Source organism: Phaenicophaeus curvirostris, chromosome 10 (assembly GCF_032191515.1).
Source record: "Phaenicophaeus curvirostris isolate KB17595 chromosome 10, BPBGC_Pcur_1.0, whole genome shotgun sequence".
Taxonomy (NCBI): Eukaryota; Metazoa; Chordata; class Aves; order Cuculiformes; family Cuculidae; genus Phaenicophaeus; species Phaenicophaeus curvirostris.
Genome location: NC_091401.1, coordinates 1,555,059 through 1,568,359, shown reverse-complemented (window position 1 = coordinate 1,568,359; position 13,301 = coordinate 1,555,059). Strand labels below are relative to the sequence as shown.

General features: G+C 41.7%; 1 protein-coding gene across 4 annotated transcripts in view; it reads left to right on the top strand.

Moving 5' to 3' along the window:
* Positions 1-13,301, top strand: part of ARMC8 (armadillo repeat containing 8) — a 62,308-nt gene that overhangs the window by 2,247 nt on the left and 46,760 nt on the right. For 2 of the 4 annotated variants that reach the window (XM_069865048.1, XM_069865052.1), the window contains exons 2-3: positions 1,427-1,503; positions 2,628-2,712. In XM_069865048.1, the coding sequence (XP_069721149.1) occupies positions 1,452-1,503; positions 2,628-2,712 (137 nt within the window). In that variant the 5' untranslated portion in view covers positions 1,427-1,451. The remainder of the gene's footprint in view (positions 1-1,426; positions 1,504-2,627; positions 2,713-13,301) is intronic. The other 2 variants (XM_069865050.1, XM_069865049.1) reach the window with 1 other exon arrangement.

The window sequence follows — 13,301 nt, the reverse complement described above, 5'->3', positions numbered from 1 at the left end:
ATGATGTTGATATAAATTCTTTATTTTGGGGGATGACCTGTAGAGCCCATTTGTCTGGATACAAATGCCCTTCTACATATTGCACAGCTGGTAATGGATAGGGTGAAAGTCTGGGTGTCCGTCCCTCAAGGTGTTCAAGGCCAGGCTGGATGGGGCTTTGAGCATCCTGATCCAGTGGGAGGTGACCCTGCCCATGCCACATCGGTGGAACTGGATGGACTTTGAGGTGCCTTCCAACCCAACCCATTCCATGATTCTATGAAAACAGTGGGATCTCCGAAGACTTTGGCATGTAAATACATAGATGGGAAATGGAAGTCCGCAGCTGTTCTCGAAAATATTCTTTCATTATGTGGTGGAAGTTTGTCTGTAGAATGCAGTTGACATAATTTAATAGCATTCCTGGAGACAAAGGAGTCTTGCTGCCTCTTCTTTTGGAGTTATGCGAGACCGCAGGCCAGAAGGTGCTGGTGCTTTGGGCATCTGTGTGGGGAAGCAGGAGCAGATTCAGCCCAAGAGCAGATACTTCCAAAAGCAAGGAAGAGCTTTCAATTTCCTTATTCCTTCTTTCAGGGAAAACTCAAGAGGAAAAAAATGGGAAAATCCCAATTAAAAGTTGAGCTGGCAGAAAAAAAAAACAAACAAAAAAAAGTGTGATAATGAAAGCTCACCCTGGCACTTGTTCATGAGAACCTGGAGGGAAAATTCCCTTTCCCACCCTTGTTTTTTGGAACGCTTGCCATCTCCAGCTTTGGATCTTAAAGGGAATAACAAATCATTGGTGAATAAGTGTTTAGCTTGCAAGCATGGTCCTGTTGTTGCGAAGAGAATTTGCTTTGTCTCATAAAGTAGCTGTGGGAATGTTGTGGAGGATATTATGCTGCTGTCCCTGACAGTATATGGGGCTGGCTCTGAAATGCATTCATGTGTTATGATAATGTAAGTTACAGAAAAATGCCTTGGTATGAGCTTCCTTATTTTTGAGGGCTTGTTTGTGGGTGTGCTTCTTGAGCAACATTAACTGGGTTTATAGACTTTTTCTTTCAGGAATTGACATTTTTTTCTATATAGTAATTAAGCACGACAACATTGGAGGTTAAGGCAGTGCTGCTGACCGAGGCAAACCCCTTCCGTGTGCCCTCATCCACAGCACGCTGTCAACTTGATTTGACTTGTAACATGTTGTTATCTACATTAAGTAGCTCATTTTCTTTAAGTCGCACTTGAACACAGGGTTAATTCTTTGTGTGGAAGTTGTCCAGTGGTAACATCCTGCACATTCAAATAGGATTCTGTGGTTTTGCTGCTGTCTTGCCTGATAGGTTTTGTAGACTTGCTGCTGCGTAAGCCATTCCTGTTTGTCTGCCGTTACATGGATTGATATGAACTATTAAAACTCTCTTATTTTTTTTCCCCCTCTCTGCAGGAGGTAACGGCTAGTAGCCGCCACTATGTCGATAGATTATTTGACCTCGATCCTCAGAAAGTCCTTCAAGGCGTCATGTAAGTCATCTGAAACACTCTTGGGCTATTGGTTGTGCCTAGGCTGGGTTTACTTGAGTTCCACAAGAGTTGTGGCAAGGGCAAGAAGCTCTTCTTGTCTTTTTTTGAGAGTTGTGGAAGATTTTACTGCAAGCATGGTAGTATCGTCTTGGCAGACTATCGCTCTCTAGTGCACATGGTTCCTAACGCAGCCTCCCACTTGCCAGAAATCAGGTTAAACATTCTGTGAGCATTCACAATTTTTTCAGCTACTTTTCTTCCCTTTGGCCACTTTTTGCTCCTCTTCCAGGTCTCTTCAGACTCTTTGCCTGTGTACTCCACTGCCTAGTCAGTGTACCCGACTCTTACTTTTTTCCCCTGCTGCTGTGCCTGAGTGTTGGCTTTTTTTTTTAATGCATGGCTTCTATCTCATGGTTGGGAACCGCAAGCTGAGAGAAAATGCTTCCACGGAAAATAATTTGGATGCAAATTATATTTCGATACTTCTGTTGCTTGCCAGTGATACGGGGTAATGACTGAAAGAGTGAATAGAAGCCTTGCCCTGCCGAATTGATAGTAAAAATAGTGTAAAGATGTGGTGGTTTTCTTGCTGTCCTTGGGCTATAAGCTTTCTCTTAAAACCGCACAGCAAACAAGCCTTTGCCCAGGACTGACTTTTGGTGGTAAAGCCAGACCTTTTCAGGCTTTCCGGTAACTTGCTGGCTGTGACTATCTACCAGAAGTGCAGAAGACATGAAAGGATCAAGCTGATCAAAAAGCCAAGAGAATTGGTTGTGTGCTTAGGACAGTATGAGGTGTTTTCCAGTGGCAGATAAAAAAATCCAGAAAGTGTCCCAGGGACAAAATATTAGAACGCGTGTCTCTTGGAAATACTTGAGAAATGCAGCATGTTTAAAACTGTCCTGAAAACTTGAAATACCCCCTTACCAGTATAAAAACTTCTGGTACACCAACAGAACTATGTACAGGTCCTGAACTCTTCCTGGCAGGAGAATCTGGTCTTGCTTCCACCCCTTGGCCTTAGTCCACTGCTCACAGGGGCTGCTGTGATGGTCCCAGGGTAAAGATGTGTCTCCTTCTGTGTCCGGGTGGGTTGACTGAAGCCCCTCTTTTCTCTGTGGCAGATGCTCTGAGCTTTGGGTCTGCTCCCTCCCTGCTCTCCTTTCTTTTCAAAGGACTGGAACCCACAACCCTTCCCTATCTTTTCAGGTATTATTCTTATCTTTTGAAGTATAACTGGTTTCCCAGAAACAAATGCTTCAGGCAGTAACTTTGTCTCAACTAGCACCTGAAATTCTTCTTCTTGTCCATGGGTGTCAGTGGATTCTATGCTGAGATGTTTTTCCTGCTTTTAAAGACAAGAAAGTACCAATTTATTTCACCATAGCTTGAGCGAAATCCTATGTGGTTTCTTACGTTTTGAATATTGGTGGACAGATGTGAAAGAGCCCCATTTAGAAAAGTATCTGTGTAGAAATAGAATTTAGAATAGCGTATATATATAATTTCTGTCAGTCCAAGATTTTCTTTGGGCAGAAAATTACTGCTTTGCCCTTTTTCCTTTGACTTCAAGGTGTCTGATGAGGATGAAGTTGGAATGAACTGATATTTGGGGTGGAGTAGAAGAGGATTAAAGTTCTGCCAGAGATTTCTGTCAGAAGCTTTACCAGATACTCTGCATACTGTGCTGAAAATCTTTGGTTCCGAAGATGTGCTGGTTTTTTCCTGCTTCCTGGCTGAAAATACTGATGACCTAGATTTTTATTTTGATTGATGGAACTGTATGAGTATCAAGAATCAGAAAATAGGCTGTGTTAAGAGGCTTTGTTTTTGCTGATTGTCTTCAGTTACAATAGTCCTGTTCTTCATGTGCTATTAAAGACGCTTGAATGAATAACTTGGGTTTGGGGCTTTTTTTAATTGCATCCTTGTAATTTACGTAAAACCATCTTCTGAATGAGGTTTGATAAAGGTAGAATACAGCTGAATACTGCTTGAACTTGAAAATCGTGCCAATCCAGTTGTCATCTTGTAACTTGAGAAAGCTTTTAATTACATATTCTGAAAGCATTTAAATGATCAAATCTCTTATTTTCCTTTCTCTCCCACAAATTGTCAGAGGTTGTGTTCAGAATTTTCTTTTGTCCAGACAGTGAAGTCTTTCCTTTGTGGGAGCTTTTCTGAACAGAAAAAGCACTTCCCTTTTGCCTGGTCCTGACTTACGTGGTTTATAGTACCTCTGCTATGAGGGCAGGCTAAGAGAGTTTGGGTTGTTGCACCTGGGGAAGACTCCAGGGCAACATTATAGTGGCCTTCCAGTGCCTGAACGGGCAACAAGAAAGCTGGGAAGGGAGTTTTTACAAGGGCATGTAGTGACAGGATGAGAGGGGGTGTCTGGCTTTAAATTGAAAGGGGGAAGATTTAGATTAGGCATTAGGAAGAATTTCTTCATGATGAAAATGGTGAGGCCCTGGCCCAGGATTCCTAGAGAAGTGGTGGCTGCCCCATCCCTGGAGGTGTTCAAGGACAGGTTGGATGGGCCTTGGACAACTGGATCCAGGGGGAGGTGTCCTTGCCCATGGCAGGGGTGGAACTGGATGGGCTTTAAGGTCCCTTCTAACCCAAATCATCCTGTGGTTTCAATGTATCATGTTCCCTGCAGAACTGGTGTTCATATCACTTCTATCATGTTCACCTGGGTATTGATAGTAGGTTAGAAGAGAAGGATTGTGTACCTGCCAGTACCTCATGGATTTAAGTTCAGGATTGGAGGACTTGAGATTCTTGCAAGCATGACCACTGCCCTTTACTCTATCTGATAGCGAGCAGTTTAAAGTGTGCCAGACACACGTCTTCGTACTGACATCTTCCTACCAACATCTCTGTGGCAGTGTATTCATTTACCTTTCTGCTTACTGTCTTTATGAATGAGCAAACTTAGTATAGTAGTTTCCTTCTGCAAAGATAAACTACATTGTGGCCGTGCTTACACCTGAGCGATCATATGGATTTACTCTGTATCTGCTTAGGTGCTCTTCTAAAACTTGCCCCTTCTTCATACTGTTCTACAGTTCACATTTTCTCAAATACGCTTTGACTGTGTTCTGCACAGTCAGCATTAATGCCAGGTGTGCCGCTATTGAATACATTTAGTGGGTAGCCTGCCTCAAACTGATACTGTAGGGGATTCAGTGCTGTGTTCTCGCAGATGTTTTGCTGTTATTGGCAGAGGAGCAGAACGCGGATAGGTCTATACTTTCCTCTGTTGGTTACAAGAGCTTCTGTTGTCCCAGGATGGTTGCTGCAACATCATCCTACACTTTGCAGTAGGTTTTTTTGGTTTTTTTTAAGAGTTCTGGGTGGTGAGCCTTAGGCTTTCATTTGCTTTTCATCTGGTCCTAAGCACAGGACCACGTTGTTCAGATGCGAGACTGAAACCTATTTTTGTCCTCTGATTTATTTGTTGGTCAGGGTCTTCTCTGAGAGATGTTTTGTCATGTCTGCATTTAGCCTGATATCTTCAAAGAGACAGTCTATCATTTTACAGAGAGCTATGTCATTCCATCTCAGGGACTGGTTCTGAAAGGAGCATTCTATTTGACAAATCCGGCTTGCTCAAGGTCCCAACTGTTTCTCAGCAGGCTCTTCCTCTGCAGTCAGAGAGTGTCATCTTTTAAGGCTTGTAAATAATCATCTTTGTGGTGCACAGAGAATTCCTGTGATACTGTTGTTCTGTCCTTTATGGATGTACTTATCCATTCAGCTGGTGTTTTAACTAGACAAGCGTTTTCTAAACTTGTGGGAGCATTTTATTTCTTGGGAGAATGAAACATCCTATAGAAATGGCACTTGGCTACTGAAGAACCAATGTCGAAGTGTACATCTACAGCATCTTCTTGTTTCCCAGGGAGCATGCATAGTGCTGTAGTGGGAATTCTGACACAGATCTATGCAGTACATTTATTAAATATACTTTCTACATGGTATGATTCTGAGTGTTTGAGACTCGATGTTGTTGATAAGGAAAGTATAATGGTTGGCATATGGGTGAGAATTTGCAGACCCCTTTGAGTCTGACATTTGTGTTTCTAGGGCCCCTGCAGACTTAGATTGACAGTGCTGCAGTGCTCAGTGTTTTGCAGACTCTGAATCTGATGTTTTAGTACAACCAAGATGTAATTGTGCTTACCTTTGCTGGTAGATTCTTGGATGCTGCTAGGTATGTGTTAAGAGCTCCGTTAAGGGACAATGGACTTGTACTCGCGTTTGACTGAAGGTGGGTTATGCTCCTTGATGGTTTCTGCCCTCTTCAGACAGAGGACACCAGAAGGTAGACACAAACCAGAAGAAAAACCCTTATATTTTAAGTAGTAGCACTGCTTTTGTGCAAGCTGTCTTACATCTCTTTTGCAGTTGGTTGCTTTGAAATTAATTGGGAATACCTCAAACTGTGTGTGTTTCTTACATACAACTTTTCTCATTTGTGTATTCTTGGATTTGAAAAAAAAGTGTTCCAGGCACGTGTTTAGATGACTGTATAATAGTGTCTTGTGTTTCTCAGCTATGGCAGTTGGAATGAGAGCGTCAGTGCAGTGCTCCACACGTCTGCAGGGAAAGCTGTGCTAAGTAAGAGGCAGCTTTATGGAGTGGGAAGAGAAGAAATTCCCATCTCTGTTCTAATGGAGCAACCGTTACCCTCTTCAGACAGTTAAGAAGAGTCTACCTCTCCCTCTTGTTCTTCATGTCTTGTTAAATCTTCTTTAAGACTGAATACTGAACGATACTTAGTTTCACATATGCAATCATATTTTCAGTCTCTCAGTGAGCAATTCCGAACCTGTATTTTCTGCAGGAGCCATGTTTTGTTCTTTGTGTATTCCCTTGCTTCAGTTTTCACCAGAACAGCCCTGTGGAAGTGGAGTAGTCCTTGGAGGATTGTTCCTCTTACACTTTGCCTCTGTATGGTTTTGAACAAGTCTGTTATCTCCTAGACAGTGGTTTGTAGTAAATGCGTATTCCTTCAGATGCAGTAGGGAGTTTTGAGGGATAATGGGCTGAGAACAAGTGATGTCATTTTTTGAAGTATTGTTTTTGTGCAGTGTCATTCATGTGTTGAGGGAAGAGTCTTTGGAGTCTCTTCTGTTGATACTTTGTGAATTGCAGGGTAAGTTCTTTGTGACTTGGAACTGGAGAGCTTGTTCTTGAGGTTGCAGAGTCTGGAGATTTGGGCAGATTCAGGTGATGCCGGGCAGGTGCTGGGAGAGCCACATGGTTGCTGTAATTCTCCCTTTCAGGAGTGAAATGAGGAATCCGGTAGCTTGACGAGATTTCCAGGGTGATAGAGGCTGAAACTGAACAGCCACAAACATCACGTGAGAATGAAGTAGTGTTCTGTGGGGAGTGTTTTCAATGTACTAGGTTTTGTAGAGTTGGATGGAAGATAAGTGTAGATCAGAGGAAAGAGAAGAAAATGATACAGGAAGAAAGTGTGGTCCTCTCATGCAATAACATCCTCTCTTGCTTTTGTGCTTTCTTTGTAATGCAACAAAAAGATACAAATACATAACACTATTTTTCACAAGTGAATTGTTCGGTATTGTAATTTGTACTCTAATATCTAGAGGTGGGCTAAACTTCAGGAAATGAGGAATATCAATTTACATTTGGCTAGCATTCTTCAGCCTCATAGGACTGTTAAATATTTCAAGGCTTGCAGTTGCCCCTCGGAGCCTGTGAGAGAGGAGTGATGATGAATGAATCTCTTTTAAGTTCTGCCTTTCAGAAGGCATGGAGCCACATTTCTCCCAAACCCCTCTCAGATGCCAGCTTTGAGGCAGTGATACTGTTATTGTGATGGTTTCAGGCTGTAAGGAGGATGAGAAAGAAACAAATTCTTCCAGACTAGCAGTTGCAGCTGGAGAAAATCAAGTGAGTATTGGTCACAGAAGTCTTGATGTCTGAGTTAGGAGCAGCAAACTTCAAGCTGAGCACAGCTGAATGCTCTGAGGTCATACAGAGTTTAACTTTGTTAGACAAATGCAGAGGAGCTGTGGTTGCCTTTGATGAGGGGGCAAAACGTAGCAGGCAGCAGGGGGAGAAATAGTTGCTGTGCCCTTTGAGTGGCGAGGGGATGAGAGGTTGGGCTTGAAGGGTGTGTGCTGTGATATGGAAATACACAATATATAACATTGCAGTGTGGAAGTGTGGTTTTTTAGGCTAGCTCCCTGTAAAATGTTGACATTTCTAGTGACAGACAAAGGACAGAACTGTTTCCCAGTTAATTTGTCTACGAGATGATTAAAATTATATTGTTATGTGTGCTGTATTGTTGGTACTGAACTGATAACTGAAATGGGTTGAAGTTTTTTTATTTATGCTTTGGGAATTGTGTAGTGATGGGAAGGCTAGCTGGTAAAATCACTTGCTAATACACGCTTTAAACATGCGTTGTCTGAAATGTCTGGTAACTCCTCTATATGTAAAATGAGAGAGTTTATTTGGATGTAGATAAATTATGGAGTTTCTGTCTTAGGGAACACGTACCGATTTCAAAAAGGAAATAAAGGCATAGCTAAAGCATATGGAGGCCAGTACGTCCTCTTAGCTAACAGCTGTTTAGAGCTAAAAATCTGAAGTTGTACTTTCATGTTGGAAAGGTTATTGTAATTGAATGGGTGGTAGCTCTGTCATATTAATGAATTTTGGTGATCTGTTGGTGATTGCTGCCCTAGTTGAAGTGGATGGAGTGTTACGAGCTCATGCCTGAGGATAGCTAAGCAGATCCTGGAAGTTTTTTTTTCCTGTACTGAAAGAAACATACGAGTTCTCTATGTATGACTTTTGGTCAATAACATTCTTTCGATAGTGAGTGGTGGGCCTAAAATGGGGGAATGGACAAAAATAACCATAAATCAAGAGACAGCAAATGAAAAACAGTGCTAGAAAAATGTAGTGTTACAGGATGCTTCTTTGCTTAATGGAATTTAAACTAATTTTTCCTTCAACTGTGGGATATACTGCTAAATGCTGAAGGCACTACGTCATCCTGGGAGGGGAAAAACCCTTGGGGGTGATAGAGACCTTAACCAAAAAAAAACCCAAGTCACACAGTTTTTTATATGTGCTGGTTTGGGTTGTTCATTTGAAGCAGTGGTGGCGTAGCATGTTCTTTACGTGTGGTTTTGCTGTTTCAGGGTAACTGTGAAAAAAGTATTTTGCTCATCTGGCATGACAGAGCAGATCTCTGTTTCCAGGACTTCTGCTGAGCTGTAACTGGTTTCCCCACACCTCTCTTAGGATAATTGCTTGCTGTTATGACCTTGTTTATTTAAATAGCAGAGACTGGTGCTGAACTTGAAACGCTGATAATACAAAGCTCTAGCTATGGTTTGTGTAGGTTTGGGTTTATTAGTTTAAAGAGTTGACATAGTAAAAGCCAGCTGAACTCCCATCCTTCACTGACTTGGAGCATTTTAAATTTGAGCTGCCTCATTCTTAAGGTTGAGTAGGCAATTTTTCTATTGATTGGTGATCTCATGCCACTGGTAGAACAATTTCCAGACTTGGTGCAAAGGATAAGGCAATAAAACATGCTTGAGAAGGGAGATGGGGAAAGCAGCATCACCTGTTTTATCAGTCAACCTAGAGATTTGAAAGGAATTCCTGTTGAAACTCCAGCCAAAGATGTGGAGAGCTTGAGGTGTTAAGCTTGATATAGAGGCTAGAATGCGAGTTGATGGACGTAAGATCTTACATGGAAATGAAGATTTGATGTGAGAGGTTCCTTCAATATGTCACTCGTGTAGCGAGATAAGTACTGGAAACTGGGATAGGTTCAGGGTAGGAATAAGGTATAACTACTTGTGACTACAGGTATGGATTGCTGGAACAGCTCACTTTTCTATTTGGTAGACTTCCCTTGACAAGAAAACTTAGGACAAGGTAAGTTGTCTCTCCGAAGAGGGTATGTCAGATAGGAGTTCAAGCAGTTGCTATGACGTTGCGATACCGAGGAGCTGGATTAAAGGATCACTTTTAGCATTACGTATGTTAAATTCTACTCTTCTGCATTGCTGTATTTATAGCCATATGCTATTTTCCTATAGCACTTTGATTTTCCTCAGTGTCTGAGGGTGCAGAATTAAGACTGGGAGCAACCATGGATTTAGGGCTTCCTTCTTTAACTGTTGAGTTTGTGTAGTTTGCACTGTATGCTAACTGTGTAACAGCTTAAGTATTAAAAGTCAAACAAGGTGGGTAACAGTGTCTCTGTGCTACTTTGTTTGTTCCTGTAAAATCACCTTTTATTTGCATAGGATTAGAAATCGTGAAACTTTTGTTCCCAATCTGATGATTAACCTTAAGTATAAGCCGGTTTGATTTCTGTGGTTTACTTGAACTGGCAGGAGTTTTTGATATTTTATTCACTTGGTTGGACTAGTAATCATGTTACTTCAAACGTGCTCCCTGCTAAAGGGGAGGAAACAACTCACTTGTTGGGTTACTGACAGATCTTCAAGCCACTGTAGTGTTGATCTCAGAAACTGATTCTGACAGAATAACAATGGACATTTTTAGCCTGCAAAATTTGTCATTAATTCCTATCTATGGTTGTTTTGCACCGGCCCGTAAAAATGGGAGAGTGAGAAGAAGAGAGGAGGAGGAGGAAGCAAAAGCTATAGAAAGTATAATTGTCCAAACCTGAGCTCCACGGTTAGCTTCTGACTCCAGCCCAGCCACTCCAAGTACCATTTGCTCATGTGGGGCTGAAGCTTAGGAGCTATCCTGAAGTTGGGACTGGCAGTTTTGAATTGAGCTACATCCCTGTACCAGCTACTAGTACCTCAGCTGGTTAGGTATTTGCATTTGGAGTGTTTGAAAACCTTTTCAGAATGATGCTTTGCGTCATTCTGTTGTTCACAGTTTTGATCAGCTGCTGGTAGATAAATCTTCTGATCTGACAATGCATTGTTCTGGATGCTTCCTCTGTCTGCGTAATCGTCTCGGAATCTCTGGTAACTCTTTCATACTAAAAGTGAAAGCATTGACTTGAAGCATCTGATACTACTTTTCCTTCTGTGATTCTTTCGTTTTTAACATCCTTCTCTGTCTAGGAACCTCTTGAGTATGCTGCCTGCTCTATTTTTGAGAGACTTAAGATGAGGAAACTGCACGCAGGCTGTTTATTTCCTTATCTTTTATGTAGTTCCTATTGCTGCTTCCTTGTCAAGTCACTCTAGCTTGTTTCAAGGTCTTTTGTCTTGCTTTGCTGGAAGGTGATGGAGGAAACCTCAATGTCTCCTGGACAGAAATTTAACGCTCTTAGGTCTGTGCTTGATTTACTGTATTTAAAAATGTAGGTAGAACCAGATTGTCACGGATAGGCCCACATACCCTTGTTGCTTTCTCATAATAGGCCCACATACCCTTGTTGCTTTCTCATAGTCTCTTTTGCAGCAGAGGTACAGGTATCGGGGCTTGCTAGGAGTGCTTTAGCAGCCTGGTCTGTCTCAGAGAGCTGCGTGCTGACTGCTGGACACTCACAGTGTTCTTGTGGGGAAGTCCCAAACCTGGAATCAACTTCATGAAGTTGTTGAACTTCAGTAGCTTCTGCTCAGGACAAAGTTCAACACCTTCTGTTCCTTCTTCAATAATAATTTGCATTGACATACTAGAATGCTTAGACTTCCCATAATATTATTTTTTATTGACCAGGAATCATTAAAACTAAACGGCCATCTTTTACTCACAAATTGTTATATTTAATATTGCTTCTTGCTTATCTAAGGTGGGCTATATCTGGTGCCTTTGAACAGTTGCACGTTAAGCATCAAAATCAAACCATATTAACTTCATACACAACTGGCAGATTAGTTCCTCTTGCAACCTTTGTCAGTCTGCGTTTGGATGGAGAATAGATTTATTTCTCTTTTTGTAAGCTTAATGTACTCCTAAAATATTTTATTTTAAACACTCATCCTGTGCTAATAGACTTGGGAAACTAGCATGCATCGCATTTTATTTATAGCTATTGCTTCTGGGTTGCTACCTTCTGGAGTATTACTAGAGCTCATAAACCTCACCTGGTAACTTTGTCACCCTTTCCTAGAGTTCATAGGAGGAAAACAGTCTCTTTGGCTTTTCCAATGTCGACTTGGTTTCATAACTTAAACCTGAGCGGTCACAGGGTTTAATTGATGAAACTATATTGTTACTTCTTCAAGAAGTAAAAAGAGACAAAAAAGCTGGTTTAGCACTTTAGGAAGTGATGTTTCCAAGCACCGGGCTAGGATCTCTCTGCTGTATTTTAGTGTTGGCAGCCTTTATTATCCAGCTTGAGAGCTTTTCTCATAAAGTACTGATCTTGCATTATACTGAATGCAGCCAAAATATCAGCTATCAGATTTCAAAACTATGCATTAAAAATATTGTAATTCAAGTTATTTTGTTGAATGGCTTTGAATTTAGTGTGAAACTAAAGTGGAAGATTTAATACACACCATAAAAGACAAACAACACCGCACCCCAAAAAAAACCCAAGAAGCCACCCAGTCTCAAATTTATCTCAAGCTCTCTGTTATATGAAAACTTGATGGTTTCTTCTTTGGCTTTGTAGAAGCCTCTCTTTCTGAGGCTGAGAAGCTCTGTAGTGCTGGAATGTGCTAGGTACTTGTGTGAGATCGTCATTTTTCTTCTGAAGCTGTGCAGGCTGTGCTGTTGCCTGGCAGGAGGGTTGCTAACATCCCTGAGAGCTTGGAGCTGCTGGTTGGAAAGAAAGCCTGCCTATCTCCCTCTTCTGAACCATGGTCTCCTCACAGGTTAGGCTTGGAATCACCACAGACTGCTTGTTCTTCTGAAGTTCTTTTCTCTTTGTGTTTTTGCTGGTGTTCCCTCCTCCTTCATTTCAGGGACTCCTTTCCACAGTAGGAAATGGGAGTGGCGTGCGTGACATTTGGAAATATAGCGAGTCTTCAGCTTTGGACTACAAATATCTGAGGTGTATTTGTTACCCCTTGTAGAAGATAGTGATCTGTACTGCTTTTTCTCCTTGGATGAATCCTGTATCATCTTGGATCTGAAGTCAGTCAAGCTCAGACTTGTTGGAGATGATGTTTTCAAGTAAGGGAGTTGCCCTCATTTTTTCCAACGTTCATGATTCACCAAGGATGTGGGAGACTAGGACAGCACCTGGTGCTTCTTTAGTTCTTAAGGAGATTAGCTTTCTGATCAGGAAAATCTCCATAAAATGTAAAGTAGAATTATGTAATTATTTTTCATAGTGAACAACAAAAACAGTGTACTGTTATTCACCATCGGATTGTGGCATTTTAAGGATATTCTTGGTTCCTATATCCACCTGCTTCCTGTGTATTGAATATGTTCGTTTCTGTAAGTGGCAGATTTGAAGAGATAAGGGCGGCACAGAACTTGGGAGTGCCAAGGCATCATGCACACAAACGTGGTGATCTTTGCTGAGTCCTGTCCCTTGACAGTTTCTGGTCCCTTCCCAACTCGAAGGTATTTCACTTGCTTGCCAGTTGAAGTGGTTGAATGTACACGTGTTGGATCCGTCAGAAGTCTCAGGCTTGTGCTATTTCTTGTCTATCTGCCATGACCTTTCTGAAGAGCTTTAATGGACTAGAACGGAGCAACTCATCTGAATAGTTTACAGACCAGGACCACAACCTTGCTAAACCTCTCAGTTTGAGTGTTGTGGAGCTTGGCCATGTTCCTGCTACCTCTGAAAGGGTCTCTATATCACATTCTTCCACGTAATACTTACGTAATAATGGTGAATG